The sequence below is a fragment of the Leopardus geoffroyi genome, chromosome A1, assembly GCF_018350155.1.
Source record: "Leopardus geoffroyi isolate Oge1 chromosome A1, O.geoffroyi_Oge1_pat1.0, whole genome shotgun sequence".
Taxonomy (NCBI): Eukaryota; Metazoa; Chordata; class Mammalia; order Carnivora; family Felidae; genus Leopardus; species Leopardus geoffroyi.
Window position 1 is genome coordinate 108,262,417 of NC_059326.1, and position 19,096 is coordinate 108,281,512.

At 37.3% G+C, this 19,096-nt stretch overlaps 1 protein-coding gene across 15 annotated transcripts in view; it reads right to left on the reverse strand.

Annotated features, from left to right (window-relative positions):
* RAPGEF6 (Rap guanine nucleotide exchange factor 6) overlaps positions 1-19,096 on the reverse strand; it is a 191,365-nt gene that overhangs the window by 7,983 nt on the left and 164,286 nt on the right. For 10 of the 15 annotated variants that reach the window (XM_045487967.1, XM_045487913.1, XM_045487960.1 and 7 more), the window contains 6 exons: positions 17,291-17,414; positions 15,000-15,023; positions 11,267-11,487; positions 8,661-8,852; positions 6,070-6,204; positions 743-971 (listed from right to left, as the gene is read on the reverse strand). In XM_045487967.1, coding sequence (XP_045343923.1) covers positions 743-971; positions 6,070-6,204; positions 8,661-8,852; positions 11,267-11,487; positions 15,000-15,023; positions 17,291-17,414 — 925 coding nt within the window. Of the gene's footprint in view, positions 1-742; positions 972-1,863; positions 3,542-6,069; positions 6,205-8,660; positions 8,853-11,266; positions 11,488-14,999; positions 15,024-17,290; positions 17,415-19,096 lie in introns of those variants that run through there. The other 5 variants (XM_045487928.1, XM_045487918.1, XM_045487902.1 and 2 more) reach the window with 3 other exon arrangements.

Below are 19,096 nucleotides of genomic sequence, written 5' to 3' on the forward strand. Positions count from 1 at the left end.
CAGATGTTTCTGTATGGTCCGGAGCAAACTGATAGCCTGCTGACATTATTTACTATTTTGACTTTTATAGAAAGGTCTGCTGAACCCTGGTCTAGAGAATCATACTTTAAAAACTTTTATAAATATGCTAATACTTTACTATATCTTCAGTTTTTCATATTAAGGAATACCAAATTTAACATTATTTATCGGCTTAGAATCAACTTTCTCAATGTTTTCTCAAAGATTTCCATTTTACGTGATTGTAAATTTAAATTTACAGTTAACTTAAAAAAAAAAAAGCTTTGGAGTTCCACAAGCTGGTTTAATTCTTACTCTCCAAATCATACTTTCAGATCAAGGACTGGCCCTACTCCCTCAACATGTCTACACTGTGTACAGTACAGGGTATACTTCCCATTATACAATCTTTTTGAGCACTCTCTAACTTAACAGCCACAGTGCAACAACCACCTCCCCTGTTGTCAACAGCAGCTTCTGTGAGTTCTTATTAAATAAAAACATACATGACAGAAAGTTACTTGAATTCACTAACACTTCAAAAATGAGCACCCATACATAAAATAGTACTCATTTGCAAATGAAATACAGACAATACATGCTTGGCCCTCATATTATTTTAGGGATCCCCCTGCAACCACCCCAGGGAATAGGGGGTATCTAAGGCCAAGTTGGGGAGCACTGCTTGCAGTGGTCACTCAGCTTGGGTTTTGTGATACGAACACAGGCAAGTATGTTTTACCCAGGGCCCAGCTGACTATGGTCTCCTATCCCTGAGGTGTTTTCTGTTTTTTCCAATGGTCCAGTGGATTCAGGGACCGCCATAGCATGTGAAGAACACCGTTCATCCTGTAGCGCTGTAGACATGGAGTCAACAGAACAATTGCTCACGATGCTGGATCGTGAAGAAATTTCGCTATGGCTGGAGTCAGACAAGTTGTCAGATTTAGTTGATGGCATAAGTGTACAACCTAAATGAGAAAAAACAAGTGATCAAACTACAAAACAAGGAAATAGGTAGGGGTATGTGGTCAGGGAGAAGACAAAGAAAAGCATAAAATCAGCAAAAGACAGTGAGTAGCAATCTCAGTTTCCATCTATGTGGCTGTAATGATGCCAATCTCCTACACACCTTCCCTCCATATTCACTCATCTACCTATCTATACTGTACCAACCCACCTTCCAAACTCAAGAAATTGGAAGTCAAAATTAGGACTACTGAGGAAACTAGTCCAAATATGTACCTGCCCCACGTTCTCACATAGTTGTAAGCATTTAATAAAACAAGGAGAAATTACATGTATTTCAAAATAGTAAAAAGCAGACATCTTGAATTTCTCAACTTCTTTTTAATCCTGTGTCTCCTTTTTTAATGAACATAAATAGTTCATGGCCTGATCTGAATGTCTAGAATATCACCTTGAGGTAGGAGTGGGGGAGGGGAATCAAGACTCAAGAGAAAGAATTCTTTTTTGCTTTCTCCAACCACACATACTTACCCTAGATATACTGAATAATACCTAAGGAGTCTTGCCCCAAGTTGAAAGCAATTATCTTCATATTTTTTAATAAATACGGATTTAATCTTATACCTGGTTTCCTTTTTCTTCACCAACTTTGAAGAATATTGCATTAAACAGCAAAACTGACAAATTTATAAAAATGTGTTCTGAAAAAAACAGCATCTGCCTGTTTTAAATTGTTCTCTGACTTACTGCACAGCAGATATAGCAAGAGACATTTTCTTTTGCATTTTCTGGAATAAAGGGGTAGAGATGGAATGAGATGGAAGCATCCAAAAATAAATCTGCAGCATGACAGTTAAATGTACATTATGTCTGTTTTGATAACTGTTAGAAAAGTAAACAAAACCTCTTTTATTTAGAAAGAAAAGAAAATGCCAGTAGGTCTCAACGAAGCAAACAATTATTTTCCTGTTCACTAGACAAATGAGGTTCAAGAGATACATGACTTTCAGGACAATCCCTAGAAATCTCATTAAGAAAAACTACAGGTTTTATATTCACATATAACTCAAGTCACTAAAGAAAAAATCTGTTGAACAATAACCATAATGAGTAGTTCCACTAATTATTTCAAAAAGAAAAATTAAGACCAAGAATATGGCTGATTTATATTTGCCTTATGGGACCAGGCACAGGACAAGTTGAGATAAGTCAGTCTTTTGACCTGTGACCACTCACCGCTACTTTCTCAGTGCCCTTTATGAATTGACTGGTAATTTTCAAGTGTACCATGAAAACGGATGTAGTAAATTTAAAAATATATAAATATAAACATATATAAATTCTTCCTCAAAAGAAAAAATCATTGCTCTTTTATCCTAGGGGATAGACCTGCTTTACTGTTTTAAGAGTAATTACATCCCTGTATCTGTTAGATCAGTATTTCTCAAATATAATCAGCTCTAAGAATCACCTGAAGGGTTATTAATATATATATTCTTGGGCTTATTTCTGGCAATTCAGTATTTATGAGGTTTGTGGTACACACAGTAACTATAACTACATTTTTAACAAATTTCCACATGATTTTCACTTGCTATTTTAGACTATCTCCTCTTCCTCCTCTGGGCCAGAGATTTATATGAAAAACGGATAAAATTAAAAGTGTGGACAAGATGCAGCTTCTTGCCTTCTTTTTCCCTTAGCAGGTAAAGTAGTTGCAGTAATAAGAACAATAGAATTCTGAGGTAAAGGTGGTGATAAGATCATTCCTGGGTGTTCTCATGAGAAAGTAAATACTGATTTTTAAAAAGTACCTCTACTTATTTCATTCACAGTAAGAAATAAAGCCAACTACAGAAAACAAGAGTATAAATTTTACTAACATTAGGAAAATAACATGTACAAATAAGGCACTTTATATAAATATGACTTTGTTGCTAGAGTACCTTTAACACTAATCATAAAATGCCTATATCAATCATATTATACACTAAGTTTTCTGACTAAAATTTGTTTGATAAATAACTTAAGCTACATTTACATTAATAAATGAAAACAAATTCCACACTAAAATTAAGTAAGGAACTCCATCAGATTGTCTTTCTCCTTTTAGACTTGAATCGCGTATAGAAGCAGTTTAAAGTGTTACTGTTGCCTCGGCTATTTGAACTGAAGATGTCTTTCCCTTTCTCATCTTTGATGTTGCTTCCAACATCCTTCACTTTCTCACAGCTTTCTGTAGCTTGATTGTGATCTGCGTCCTCTTTTTTGCTGTTGGCTAGTCTCTCCCTTGAAAGAGTTCTTTCCCTAAATCTTCTAAACGGGGACGTCACTCTTTTTCTGGCTGTGTTCTCACAACTTGTCCTGTCTCTATCCTCCTCAGTGGCCTTCTCGGTCCTGTCTGTCCTTTTGGCTGTGCTCCTGGTAATCTGAAGGATTTTCTTTTGCAAGTAAACCCCGCCTATGCCGGGGCAGCTCTGGCCACTGATCTTGGTGCTGGACTCACGGGGAGGGGATGAGGAAGACCCTGAGAGGCGCAGCAGGATGCTGAGATCAGATAGGATACTGCCAACTGGAGGGAGAGATGCAAAAACCCTGTCACGGTCAATTAATTCTTTCCAATTAATCACAATTAGCTTGGTTTCTATTACAGAGTATTTGTTATTAAAAAAATTCAAACATTTTAACAATACTGGAAAAACTGAAATCTAGTAATGTATTTCTTAAAGGACAGAAGTCTACAATATACCATAAATACTTCAGTCATTGCAAAACAGAACATGGGAGAAAAATTACCTTAATCAGATCAAGCTGGTAATAAAATATTGTTGAAAGTAAGCCAGGGTGGTAAAATCATAAGGAAAAATATGACAAGAGTATCAGGTAACCAGAATTATTTCTCAAAAGTAACTATGTCTATAATTTTCAGGCAGATTCTACTAAGAAAAAGCTTGGTAAAAAGCCAGACAGGACATATAAATACTAAGTACAATATAAGTATTTATAAAGCACCATTTCTGATCCTGTTTCATCTCCAAGGTGGAAAGGTTGCCCTCCTTATGTACTGAGGAAGATGGAGGTTAAGGCTGCCTGATGTCATTTTTTAAAAGTTCTTACTTATATAAATTCCCCTTATAAAAAATATGAATCTAGGCTTATTTCCTTGAATGTTAAAAAACAGAACACTAATTCCAAAGTTTAGCAAGAACCAGAAACAGATCCTACTATTGTACTCTTAGTTTAATAACATTTTTGTTCAGTTACAGACTACTGGCAAGACCACGTCTATGCAAACAAAAAGAAATCTAATAACTGCTTGGGGTTTTGGTAAAACATACTGTATGAACAATTAGTAACAGTTTTAAAGATAATAAACTCCTCAGGTTTCCAAAGATTCTCAACATGCCTATGATAGGCTCCCAAAGCTATGAATGTCAAGGTCAATTGCTGGCCACATACTGAAAGACACTGTGGCAAAGACTCTCTATTCTAGTGGTGAGAGTAGATTTTCTGTCGAGAATGAGAGCAATGGGGAAATTCTTGTTCTCACAAGTAACGTTCAGGCAAGAACACCAAATCCAATCAACTAGTTTCCTAGTTAGAGAACTGTCTATGATGGGGCTTCTGATTAGTCTCCCCAAGGGGTGGAGGGTGTAAAGATGTGCCTGAAAGAGGATTAAGAACACACAGCCACTGTTCATTAGGACCATCTGTGTGAATGGATGTGGTAAGGAGCACCTCGGAGGGCACCAGGCACACAGTAAGAGGATGAAACGGACTGCACTTCACAAAATCACATGTGAGCTACATACCACAAGATCAGAGACCTGTGTTTTAAAAACATACCTGTTAATATATATTGTTTATACATCCTGTTTAATTTTTACTAATCTTTTCTGAGTAAAATCTGAATGAAAATTCCAGCTTCTCTCAGCTATGTGAAGGAGAAGAGGAAACGTTAGAAAGAAGCCAAGGTACCCTGGGATGGCAGAAGGGACAAAGAGGACACACTTCAATTTACTAAACACTTATCGTCTATCAGGCTTTATAAATACTATTTCGTTTAACCCTTGTAGAAGGTCCCTAAAATAGCTGGTCTTTGTTCAGCTTATAAATTACCTGGGCTTAGTAATGCAGCTATAGTGGGGAACAGAGTTAGAATTCAAGCTCTGGTCTGACATCACTTACCATATCGCTGCCACAAATATGGCAAATAATAAAAAAAGAGCTCGCAAAAGTGGGATCAAACTTAGAACATGGGAGCGGGGGAAAGCTCTGGAAGCTTTTCATTCCTGCTAGAATTCATACGGTTTTCTTCCCCAACCCCATGTGCCCTCTTGTACTGTGATTATTTAAACATGTGATTCTTTTACATCCAGGAAGATGATGCCAGAACTAAGGAGGCTTTTTTACCAAAATACAAAAAAAGTGTGGAGCATCCAGTGTAAGAAATACACACACCATTTAAAATACTACACGTGCAGCTAACGTGAAATTGCATTTGCATACACACTACCCAGTCTACTCAAGACAAAAAAAGCTTCACTGTGAATTACGAAAATGTAGGTCAATGAACAAGATCGATTTCAGGCATTTTACATCAAGAGGTTCTCTTTAAGTGTGATGTAAAATCCACAGGGCTATACGTTATTTTAAATCCTGATTACTAAAAAGGTAATAATATTCCATTACTAAAAAAAGGAACATATCAACCTAAATATGCTTTTTTCCCCCGAATTTTGTAGCTGGTTAAAACCAATTTATTGTAGAAATTCGTATTTTAAAATACTCCACAGAAATGTTTAAAAAATTGGAAACTTGAATAACACCACCAAGAATCTGCAAATAATGAAGTGACTGTGACTTCTGCCTTCATTCTTATCTATACATGTCCACTCTGAATACAGAAGTCCTAGCTTATATAAGGCACAACACCTGGAGAGCATCTGAATAATTCAAACTAAAACATGAAAGTTCAAAAAGTATCAGGAGGTACATGTTTCTTCACTTTCTATTATCACTAGAGATGGAAAAAGCAAATTATGTGTCACCAAGTGTTGCTTGGTGTAAGAACAACTAGCTTAAACTGTTACGTCTTACCTTTGCGAGGAGAGCCTTGAGGAGATGCAGGAGGACTAGAATGTAAGGATGACGCCACAGAGATCGTATCTTCTGGATGTTTCTTACCAATTATTTCTTCAGTTGTCCCTAAAACTTTCTGAGGTAAATTTGTACCTGAAAATAAAACCCAAGAAGCAAGTAAGCATCACTTCACAATGAAAATATCTGTAAGGTGCCTAATATGCTACGTAACTAAAGCCATGATGCACAATGGCTAGTGTAGTCAACTGAAATGTGTAAATGACAAACAGGGACTAAATGACTGGGTAATAGCATACAGAGATTCTCACCTTTAGGTTACTGGTTCCAATTCAGCTAGTCAGCACAAACCACATTATAACAGTTCTTTGTTGTCTGTTTTGTGGCGTAAGGGAAACCGATTTAATGGTCTGAGTATAGTGTCCCAGCCCCCACAACTGACACATTTGTTTGTTGGAAGTCTTAATAGGGAAGGTATGGATTCCAACTCTTCTCTCCCCTCTAGAGGTGGCCTCTCCAAGTCAGGGTGAGGCACGTGGCCAGGGCAGTGTAGGGATGCTGGCACTGTCACTACCTGTGGGCATATGGAAGAGGCTGCCAGGCTGCCAGTCCAGCCCTTTTCAATAGGACTAAATTCACACTACAGGAGAAAAGTAGACAACAGAAAGAATCATGAATGTATAGAAAAATAGTATGGAGCCCACTGGAAACATGCTGCAAAGTTCTATCTTTACTCTTGTTGAATAGACGTTCCTGTTTAGCATAGGTCAAACTTAGCAATGGTTTCATGATACTGACATTTTTATATTATAGATCTCTAAGAAAAGTCAAAGAGCTATCGACACTATTGTAATCAGTAAAGTAAGCCCAACTTTGATGGGCATTTGTCATAGTAACAAGCGGCCCTTTTTAACAATGCAGAAATTTAAATCACGGTATACTCACACTACTCTTAATTAAGTGCTTTTTTAATATGAATACATTTATCACATAAATAACAGCCATATTACAAAAAGCAAAAAGAGGGCTGCTTAGAGTTAATACTGCCTCTTGGGTGATGACATCCGAGTAAGAAGCCAGACCTACACCTCTCCTATTTCTCACTTGACCAGCATATTGACTGATTTCATCAATTTTGTACCCAATTATTTCCTCATCTCCCCAACCATCAAACTAGCTCCGGCTCTGAGCAACGTCCAGTGAATTGTTCTATCAGTCCTCCTTTTGGACTGTCTATCTGCAGTCTCACTGCCCTCCCTACTCTAGTTCTTCTCCAATATAAAGTGGACCATAACCTTCCCCTGCTCAAATGTCTGCAACAGCTACCCACGGACAACTGTCCTTTGTCATGCCATATTAAAATTTCAGCATGCCTAAGACTTCACTTCTTGTCATCCTGGGAGGCTGTTTAATATGATGGTTGAAAAAAAGGACTTTAGAGCCAGTTAGCCTGGGATCAACTCCCACCTCCATCACACACTGGCAGTGTGTAAGTTACTGAGACCTTCTTTGTTTACTCTCTAAAACAAGAGTATTGCCTATCTTATAGGGTTATTATGAAGATTAAATGAACGTAATGAACTTAGTAAAGCATAAAGCACTCAGAACTGTGTCTGGCACTCAGGCGGTACTCTGTAGGTGGTAGCTTTAATTATTATTGTCTCTCAGCACTCTTTCTGCAGCTCTACACTCAGAGGCAGCAAACTGCCAGTAGCTCCTTGCAGATACCATGCTTTCCCTTTGCTTGAAGCAATTTCTCTGCAGTCTTTGCCTCATTACCTCCCTCTTGATCAACCCTTAAAACTCTGCTTAGGTGTTATCTCCACAAAGCCTGCTCTGAAGTTCCACTTTATACTTAGCTCTGTGTGCTCCAGAAACTTCCCATTTTTTGTTTTTTTATATGCTCTGAACATACTCTAGGCATAAAAGCAAACATATTATATTTGTTACCGGTTTGTGGGTCTATAGTACCAAAATGAAAATCTGGCAAAGGCAAGGAGTGGGGGGCACTTCTTATTCAACTTTGGATCTCAAAACAAAGTCAAATAAAATTCACAAAGTTCTACTAAATATGTCCTAAATGTATAATGCATGGGTTAAGCGCTAATGTTAGGAACCAAACTAAATGTAGCTTCTTTTCTACATGGCCTAGCAGAGGAGGGATAAAGCATGGTCTATACTTTATAAACCTTACAATCTTTTCTTGTCTCCTCACTAGGTTTTTGAGAAGTGATTGTGAATGTAAAAACAATATACATTTTTAGAAATAAGCAACCTCATTCTCATAGGTTGCAGGTGCGTTAGGTAAGTGTTCAAATGCACCTCTGAAAGCAGCAAACGCTTGGTACCTAGGCATACTGCTCTAAGTTTTCTGTTGCTAGGACTACAGGAATTCCAATGATCAGCATTTAAGATATTTATGCTGTTATCAAATACCTAGAGGCAAACAAACATCTTTCAATTCATGAATGACGATTAAATTATATGAACTATACTAGCTGATCTTCTGAGCATTTACATTTGTAATTATTTTTCATTCTAACTCCCCTGGAAATTTTAATTAAATCAATGCAATAATTGTGAATACTCACATAATGTGGCGGGGTCTTTTGCTTGTCCCTTCTTCCTGATGGGGTGCAAATTAACAGCTGGCACTTGGAGTGCCTGGCTCACTCTGTGAGGCTGATGCAAATGTGCTTTAGCTGTTTGGCCCGCTGATCTCATAGGCACTGGAGACATTTCTGATGACTTGGCCGATCTTTTCTCATTGAAATTCTTAGTCACTAATAGAACAAAGAATTATGTAATTGTGTACTTTTTTAGGCAAGGTTATCACTAGTGACAATAATGACTGCATTAAAACCTTCTATTTTTAACAGAAAAAATACAAGAGATTAATCTTCCTAAAAATAATTTCATGTATTATAAAACATGACTTCTAAAATGTCTGTAGAATTAAGTTGCTTCCTCCATACATTCTGAACCCATTAACTTAAATGGTCTCCTTTCCACCATAACAGTGACAGCCAAGTTTACATCCTCTCATCTACACGACTGAAATACTTCCCTGATTGGATCAATTCTAGTCTATGACTCCAAGCCGCTCTCTACAGAACAGCAGAGTGCCTCTTCCAACATGAAAATCGGATCATACCAGTTTCCTTCTCCAATTTTATTCTATCAGCAGTTTATCAAGTTCTAAGTATGCTATTGGAATTTTTATTGGCATAACATTTAATCACATATATGTGTAAAATAACATCCACTGTGTAAAATAACAGCCACTTACAACTTAATCTTTTTTGATTGTTACAATATACTGTAATTTACCATTTTTGATTTCTGCTTTTACAACTCATGATTTCCTTGACCCAGACACATATACCCTATGTTGTTCATATGGGTATTCTCGGCTTTCACAAGTTGTATTACTCTATTTTGCTTTTACGAAATACCTACATTAGAAATTAGCCCAAATAGCCCAAATAAATTCATAGAGGATTCTTGCTTACAGAGGCAACGTAAGAAGCAGTGAGAAGAGAACCAACAAGCTACATTCCCAGAAACTACACTCAGCACCTCAGTATCAAACTGCCACTTTAAAAAAAAAAATTTTTTTTTAATGTTTATTTATTCTTGAGAGAGAGAGAGAGACAGAGACAGTGTGAGTGGGGGAGGGTCAGAGAGAGAGGGAGACACAGAATCTGAAGCAAGCTCCAGGCTCTGAGCTGTCAGCACAGAGCGTGACGCAGGGCTTGAACTTACCAACTGTGAGATCATGACCTGAGCTGAAGTCGGACGCCTAACCAACTGAGCCACCCAGGCGCCCCTAAACTGCCATAACTTTAAACTGTGTCTGTGAGCCTGTGTGCTCTATCTAGATTTATTCTGTGCATCTGTTAGTAAGACGTGTCCTAAAGTATCAGAAAAGCCTAACAGAGGTTATTTTTTTGGATCTGGGAACACTCAAATTTTTTTCCATAGAAATTAATGGTAACTGCTTCTTCCCTTTATGTCATTTTGGCTTACAAAATGTTTCATAGGAATGTTCTACTTACAAATGGTGGGGGAAGCCTATGTGTAATTAAAAAATTTTGAGAATAGGCTCTCCTTTTCCCCCCACATAATTCCAGTATTTTAACAATATGAGAATGTGCCTTACTTTTCTTAGTTCACCTTACTAACACCTATTATTTATAAGGCTTTCAATTAAATTTCTTCCATTTCCTAGTTGGCAAATATCTATGAAATTTAACGAAGATAAAAGTTCACTTAGTTTTACTCTGTATTTAGGGATGAAGATAAAAATGTCCTCAAACTGAAGGGCTCCTCTATAATGTTCCAGTTTTTAATTTTTTTTTTTTCAACGTTTATTTATTTTTGGGACAGAGGGAGACAGAGCATGAACGGGGGAGGGGCAGAGAGAGAGGGAGACACAGAATCGGAAACAGGATCCAGGCTCCGAGCCATCAGCCCAGAGCCTGACGCGGGGCTCGAACTCACGGACCGCGAGATCATGACCTGGCTGAAGTCGGACGCTTAACCGACTGCGCCACCCAGGCGCCCCAATGTTCCAGTTTTTATAAGAAGACTTTCTAATGATTTTTTTTAAACGTTTATTTATTTCTGTGAGAGGCAGAGTTTGTGTGTGTGCGCGCGCGCATGCATGAGCAAGAAGGGGACGGGCAGAGAGAAGGAGACAGAGGATCCAAAGTTGGACATTCAACCAAACAAGCTACCTAGGGGCCCCAACTTCCTTATAATTTTTTAAAAATGTTTATTTATTTATTTTTGAGAGAGAAAGAGAGAACACAAGTAGGGAAGGGGCGGAGAGAAAGGGAGACAGAATCTGAAGCAGGCTCCAGGCTCCAAGCTGTTAGGGCAGAGCCCGACGCAGGGCTTGAACTCACAAACTATGATGAGATCATGACCTCAGCTGAAGTCAGATGCTTAACTGACTGAGCCACCCAGCCTCCCCTCTAATGCTTTTTAAAGAATTCTTCAACCCTCAGTTTCCTACACATGGCAATTAGGAACGGATGGAATTCAGTATCCAGATAAGAGATCATTTGACACTTGGGATGTCAGAAACCTTTTTGAGAGAAAGTTAATTTTCACTGGACTTAAGCTTAACTGTAATATAATGTCTATTTTGTTGTACTATTTAACATCACATTAAGTGAAAACTTGTACTTACAGGTACCATAGGCAGGCTCCCACTGCAATGACATCATCTGAAACTTTTCCTCATCTGTGTCTACATCCAGACTGGAAAGATACTGCTTCACTTTTCTTGCCATTTGGGCATCCTCGTATAGCTTCTTGGCGTTGAGCAGAGAGCTGCGGCGTGCCCTTTTCTTGTGAGCACCTCCTTGAACATCTAGCATGTTAGAGTTTGTGCTGCCTTGACTCAATGACCTGTAGGATGATGGATATCACAATGAGGGACAGTAAAGATGAGAACTACACATGGCAGATTGAAGATTAAAAGAAGTTTGTTCTGTTAATGCTACTGCATGCTGATGCAAATGAGTTAAAAGATGAAGAGCATTAATGCAAAGTAATATGGCACACATGGCTATGTTCTAAGTTTTAAGATTCGGCAAAGTGCAGAATTCAAAAGAGTAAGATATTAATTTCTCCTCCTCCCTCCAACCCCGTGCCCCAGCAACAAATTCCATGAAATCTGTGTTTGTGCCTATGCAATCCATGGCACAGCTGGGACAAGTAAACAGCAGTCCCAGGAGGCCATCCAAACTCTGAAAATATGGCAAGAGTCTGAGTCAGAACAAGGCCATCCTTAGCCAGATCTCTATACCAGGATTCTTGAGCAAGGGAGTTTCTACAGGAGCTTTGCTTATCTGTGCTGCTTCTTCGGACATGCCATAGCCATCACCATTCCTATCTACAGCAGGCCATTCTTAGAAAGCTAACCAATTTAACCACTAAGTGTTTTGGCCAAAATTCAAAGAGAACAACCAAAAAGAAAAATAGGCATTTATACTCAATTCCGTAGAGTCAGAGACCAGAAGTACAAGAGAAAGCTCAATCTCCCACTCACACTTGGAATGGTTAGGCAATATGTGGTTCTGGACTGAGGATCTGGGACTTGGGAACTTTCTTTGCAATGCCTCTGCGATGAATTGCAAGCTGGGTAGAAATAACCACAGTTCAAACAAACTATAGCTTCACCCAACCTCTTTGTGGCAAACCTCATTCTATAATGGCCACATCTGGAACCAATGGAAAACAGGAAAAGCAATGCTATTTGTCCTGTCTAATGAGGCTAGAAACACGAAGTTCTTAAATGATTTTTATTCTAAATGCAGTTCTCACTCCAAAATAATAAAGTTATCTATGGGTTATCTAAACGAGCCTCATATTTACCCTAAAATATTCTAAATACACAGATCACAAAGAACAATTTGTTCTAGCAGTGCTCCCATACTATTTAAAACCGACAATAAAACCCTAATGTGTTCACTGTAAATTAAGCAAAACAAAAGTTGTAAAAGTGTCACAGTATTTTTTTCTTTCAATTTTATTATCTTTGAATTAAGATGTGTCTTACATTCGAAAGCAACTTTTGATTGCTGCTGGTCAGGCAGAATCTGTGACATGGTTGTCACTACATGTACACACAAAAACTTCAAAACTTGAAGAATGGTTGGGAAGAAAAGCCAACAACATTAGTGAATTACTCTTTTAATCTCCAGTAACCAAATGATTTTAAGAAGGTAGTGGATGTGACATGTTCAACATTCTCAGAGCAGCTGTCAAAAAGAGGACAGCTCTAAATATATGCAAAGCCAAGCTAAGAGCCCAGCACCAGCAGCTTTTACTTCTCTAATGGCTTGTTTTAAGAAATACTTCATTACCAATACAGGTGATGGCACAAAAGAAAATACCGTGCAGAGAAAAACACCCAAAAACTAGTAACTCAGAATATTCATATTCTAAATATGAGTGAGTTTGACAGAGATCTAAATAAACCAATTTAATGTGCTCACATTTTTCTTTTAATGAATGTAAAAGGGTGTTATGTGATAAAAATACCTATCTAAGTTTACATAAGAGCTCTTTTAAATAAGCATAAAGTAAAACATTTTCAGTGGTAAGAAGGCACTTAAGTGATTTTTTTCTTAGTAGTACATAAAATAATGGTGTGTCCAACAATCGATGATGTCTTAGATTCAAATATATGCATTAAAATCAAGTGCCAACATTTAGGAACGAATTTTAATACAAATGTTTTAGTAATTTTACCTTTACTGATACAAAAAAAAAAAAAAGTCCACAAATCTAGGATACAAAATTCTAGGAACATTGTAATAAATGACAATAAAATGCCTTCTAAACTAGTTCCAAAACAGAAGAACGCTATGAAATAACAAAAATGCCTACTGTCTGCAAGTATCATACAATGCAACCCTAAAACTGAACAAACAATGAATGTATTAACCTAAGTCATTCAACAGCCCAAATTCCTACTAGAATGTGCTGATCAAGTATTTTTCTTCATAACAGTAATGCCAGAATCAATTTCTATTTTCAGTGAAAAGAACCAGAAAAGAACAAGACATAAATGTATAATACAGAAGGAAACACATGAGAAAAACACAGGGAAGGAAGAATGTAGAAGGAAATTCAAGTTCACCAAAATTCAACAGAAAACAGGATCACAGATAAGACAAGACTCAAGTTCAAGTAAGTGGCTCACAAAAAAAAAAAAAAATCCTTTTTGTGTGTAATTAAAGCATCTGACTTCATGATTCACTCTAGTCTTAAAATAACAAAAATCCTTCATATGCAATCCCTTCATTCACAAAAACTGTCTTTCTTCATCTAAAAATGAAAGGATACATTGGTGATTTATAAGGTCCTAAACATTCTAGGGTTCTAAATAAGAGATACCTATGTATAAGGAGAGATCCGAACATACCTGAACAGCAAAAGGTGGCAGTTTCAGATTATATTACAGTTTTTTTTTTAAAGTAAATTCTGCCCCCAATGTGTGGCTTCAGCTTATGACCCCAAGACCAATGTTCCACACACTGAGCTGTCCAGGCACCCTTGACTATATCACAGTTTAAACAGAGAGAAAGGAGTCTCTTATTTAAAATGGTACAAATTTAAAATAAAATTCAATGAATATTGTTTATGTCACATGGTATTAGTAGATCTGAAGAATGAAAATCATCTTCCATTTCAATCATTTACTGACTTTATAGTATAGTTTGGATAAGAGCTGCCTCTTTTTGTAAAACTGATGGAAATATAAGCTTTATAAACAAACTTCATTCATTTTTATGTAATTACATATTTAGATAATTACATTAAGACACGTGAACAAACTTTTTAAAGGAGGCTTCGTGCCCAGGGCTTGAAATCATGACTGAGAGATCAAGAGTTGCATGCTCTAATGACTGAGCCAAGCAGGCCGCCCCACAATAAGGGATTTGAGAAAAAGAAAATGGCATGGACTCTGGAGTGAGACTACCTAAGTATGAACTAGCATTAGTGAGCTTTAATTGAGACAAGTGTATCTTCCCCACGTGCACCATAAGAATACTGGTATTTATCTCACAGGGTGCATGGAGAATTAAATAATTCTTATAAAGTGCTTAGAACAATATATGGCACATAACAAGCACACAACAAATATTTACTATCATCCTCTTTTAACTGACCCTACTAAATTAAAATCTACAAGGGACTTACGGGACACCAACAATGGAAACGTCCATGGGAAAAAAAAGCTACTTCTATCACTATTTTCACCTTGTTAGCAAAAGGCATTTGTGAGGAGCGTAGGTTGACAGGGTTAACAGGACGCATGCTAGTTCATCCGCGTGCATTAACGAAAAGGATGCAGTACGTGTTAAGAGTTGCACAACCTCTGGTTCAGGTGCATTCATCTCTACACTTACCCCAGACTCCGCCACCTCTTCTTCCTGTAAGCAAGAGCCACAAACATTGACGCATGGGTTTGAATAGGAAAGCACAGAAAAAAGACAACAGTTGAGAGTCAGAGAAACTATGGAGACAGAATAGAACAGAAAAATTTTACTAAGAAAAAATGGCAGCTTAACAGTAAAATGACTTTAATGGAATGCAGAGGGGGTAAAATGAATTAGGATGTGTACCGGAAGCCAACAAACCCACAATATTCTTTAAAATATGCTGTAAGGCTAATTATATTTCTAATATCTAATTCACACCATAGGCTTATGTTAATAAGCAACTTAAGAAAAAAAATACTTACTATAAATTTTGAATTTAGAGTTTTTAAGGGACGTAAACCTTAAATTAAGGAAGAGAATTTTTGAACATTTTTTTGAAAGGATTTTTGAGCACTCCTTTCAGTGACAAGATGAAGTTACAAGGAACATAAAGATTTATAATGTCATTTCTCAGGGCAGAAATTCTCCAACAATGTACTTTAAAAGTAATTTTGACCAAGAAGTCAACTTAAAATTTAAGTAAAAGTATAACATCAGAATAGGATACTGCATATCCTTATACTACAAATGGACTGAATAAAGATTGCTTTTTATTTTATTTTTTGCCCCTCGCCAGAGTCCATGTGCTGCAGGTGGCCCAAGACTCTGCTTTTCTCTCAGCAAACTGTTTTCTGTCAGATTACTGTTAGAATGAAAGAGGTTACTTTTTCCACACTATATAATATACACCACAAAAATGGATAACTACTTGCTTAAAGAAAAAGTGCATTTAAGTACTGGTTAAAAAAGAAAACTGATTCAGGAAAAGTTCAGTCCAATTCAATTTGTCCAATCTAATTATGAATGTTTTATTTTCCCCTATCTTGTAGTCTACTTAGCCCAGGTCATGCCCCAGAAAATGGCCAAGTTTATTAAATTCCTCCTTAGGTTTTTCCTCCTTTGTTCATTTTTGAAGCATAGCTGGTACTTAGTATGTTATTTACTGGTCTGTAGGGGCACAAATCCATTGTTTTTGGGAAGGGGGGTGCTAACATATATGAGAAAATGGAGGTCCACGTAAGACAACAGGCAGTAGTGGGGCCACTGTACAGAAACAAGCAACAAAGGCAAAAACTTAAAAAACAAACAAACAAACAACAAACCTTCCTCCAGGTTTGCTTTGGTCCCTGGTTCTTACTGTTTTCTGCTTCCATACTACTGAGCAACGACATGTCTCCTTACATGTTGGATTCCTAAGGGCGGAGCGGGATGGGTAGCGAAGAGAGTGACAGCCCCCTTCGTCTGTTCTCTGAGGATCTCTACACTAGAGCCAACTATCAAATCAACTACTTACAAAAACAAAGACTCCTGAACAGTAATCTAAGTAAAACAGAAGAAAACACCTATACTGACACATACTGATACTGTTTGATTACAAAAATTCCACCTTTGATTTTTAAAGAAACAAGTGTTTTTGTTTCCTTACTGGACTGTATTTTTTTTTTTAGCCAGAGGAACCGTGCCTATCTTTGTGCCTATTTCATTTTTGAAAGCCTTATACACTGAAGTTATACACGTAGGCCTGGAAGAAATTAAGTCCCGTAAATTAGAACCCTAATATCTATTTACCCTGAAAATTTTAGAAATTACTGAGAAGGGTTTGACAACACACTTTCTCTAAGTTTTACTGAGTTTGAGAAAGTCTCTGTTATTACATTAAAACTGAATTTTAAAAAGCATTCATTCTTAGAAGATCAGGTTAATATGGAATACAAATAACATTTTCCATTTTTATTAATGATAGAACATGCTTACATTTGCACTTTCTAAATTCTCTAAAGAACTTGCATACAAATAAACAGTAGTACTATGGCTTGAGGAAACTAATATATTTAAAAAAAATAAAGTATGATTTTAATAGAAATAGAACTTTAAAAACATTTAGTAAAAATAAAAGGCACGTGCAGACTAATATTTAAGTCAGTTATTTAACATAACAAGATAGAATTATCCACGTATGCCAAAAAGTAATACAGAACCAGGGCTCAAATCTCAGCAAGTTACATAATTCTGGGCATATTTCCTAAATGCTCTGAGCGTCACTTTTTCATAGGTACAAAGAAACCCATACCACCTACCTTTAAAGGGTTGCTGTGGTAAATGATTACTGGAGACTGACATACAGTGCACAGCAAATGGGAGATGGCTAATAAATGATAAATATTATTACTGTATCACTTGATGCCACTGTAACACTTCTACAGACTTCAATGCCATACCTCTGTCGAAACATCATAGCTGGGTCCATGTTAGCAGAAGTCATTCGAACAACTTGACGGATTTCCTTGGCAATCATTCTTAGCTTCTCAAAATTCACTAAACCATCTACTTTGGAGTCATTCCCTACGGAATAAAACCAACTTTTTCATTTTCAAAATTAAAATGCCCATATGAAGGTAGGAAAAGTCAAGTTATTCTGGGGGCACAAATCAGAACCATCTTTATGAAACTGCCACTTCTGTTTTGAACCGATAAAAGCAGATATGGTTCAACTATGCTCCCAGGGAATGAGCTAACTAGGAGGAATTCTATTCCTATGGGAGTGATTACAAGTACTGGAAGTTGATAAGCTACATAGCTTCTAAACCAATTTCACGATGTTAAAGGCACATCTATAAAATGTGTGGCTCCTGAAATCTTACTGTCTAGATGCTCAGCCCACTCTATCAGGTACCTGTATCTACACTTGAAAACTTAAGCGTTAGCCAGAGGTCACAAAGAGTGACCTATGGGCTTAATTAACCCAGTAAGTTTTCTTTGGTTTAAAATCTTTTAAGGGGTGCCTAGCTGGCTCAGTCAGTTATGTGTCTCACTTTGGCTCAGGTCATGATCTCACAGTTTTTGAGTTTGAGCCCCTCATCAGGCTCTCTGTTCTCAGTACAGAGTCAGCTCTCTCCCTCTCTCTCTCTGCCCCTCCCCTGCTTGTGCTTTCTCTCTGTCCCTCTCAAAATAAATGAATAAACTCAGAAACATTATAAAACCTCCCAAAGTTTGAAAACTGAACAGTACCTTTGGAAATAATGTATAGGTCAGACAAAATCAAGAAAAAAAAAATAAATAAAATACTTAAAAAAAGTGTTAAATGAATTGTCAACATTTAACAAATGGAATATATCCCATGAAAACCTCTGACTGCTTTTAAAAAGGGAGGGTTCTAGTGGGGGATTAAGTAAGAGTAGATCTGTTTTCCCCAATGGCAATTATTAGTTAAATTAAGGTGACTGGCTCATAAAGTAAACACTTTCTGGTCTGCCATTCATCTTTTCTTTCCAAAATCTGCATTTACATTTGTGCTAGCTCTTAAGTTCCATAACTTTTATTTGTTGTAATCAGTAGGGCTCTGAGGAAAAATTCACACAACTTTCAAAATGATCTACTTTTCTTTGAAGAGGATAGCTATGAGATCAGACTTAGCCCATTTGATGGCTTACCAAGTTCAGACTACAAGGTAAAAACTGTATGTTTAAAAGGCAGTGTGATGGTCTATAGTAGTGTTTCTTTTTCACACCTGTCTTTTATAGTTTCTGTGACCCCATTTATCTACTCTGGTAGCCTGTGAGATGCCTCTGTGGAACTCTAAGTTCCTAATGGCAAGTCTGAGAACCTAATGCGTCTGAAACATAGAGTGGGGTCTGCTTTCTCATGGTAAAGAGCATCTATACAATGAACATATAAGTTGTTCAGGGTCTCAACATGTGAGCTAGTAACAAAATAATCACCAAAAATACTTTCAAGTCACTAGGGGCGCCTGAGTGGCTCAGTTGGTGGAGCGTCTGACTTCGGCTGAAGTCATGATCTCACTGTTCGTGGGTTCGAGCCCCGCATGGGGCTCTGCACTGAAAGCTCAGAGCCTAGAGCCTGTTTCGGATTCTGTGTCTCCCTCTCTCTCTGCCCCTCCCTCACTCATGCTGTCTCAAAAATAAATAAACATTAAAAAAAAACAAAAACAAAAACTTCCAAGTCACATAAACATGTCTTGAGGGAACAAGTCAGAAAAATATATTTGAAGCCTATCAGAGTATTTC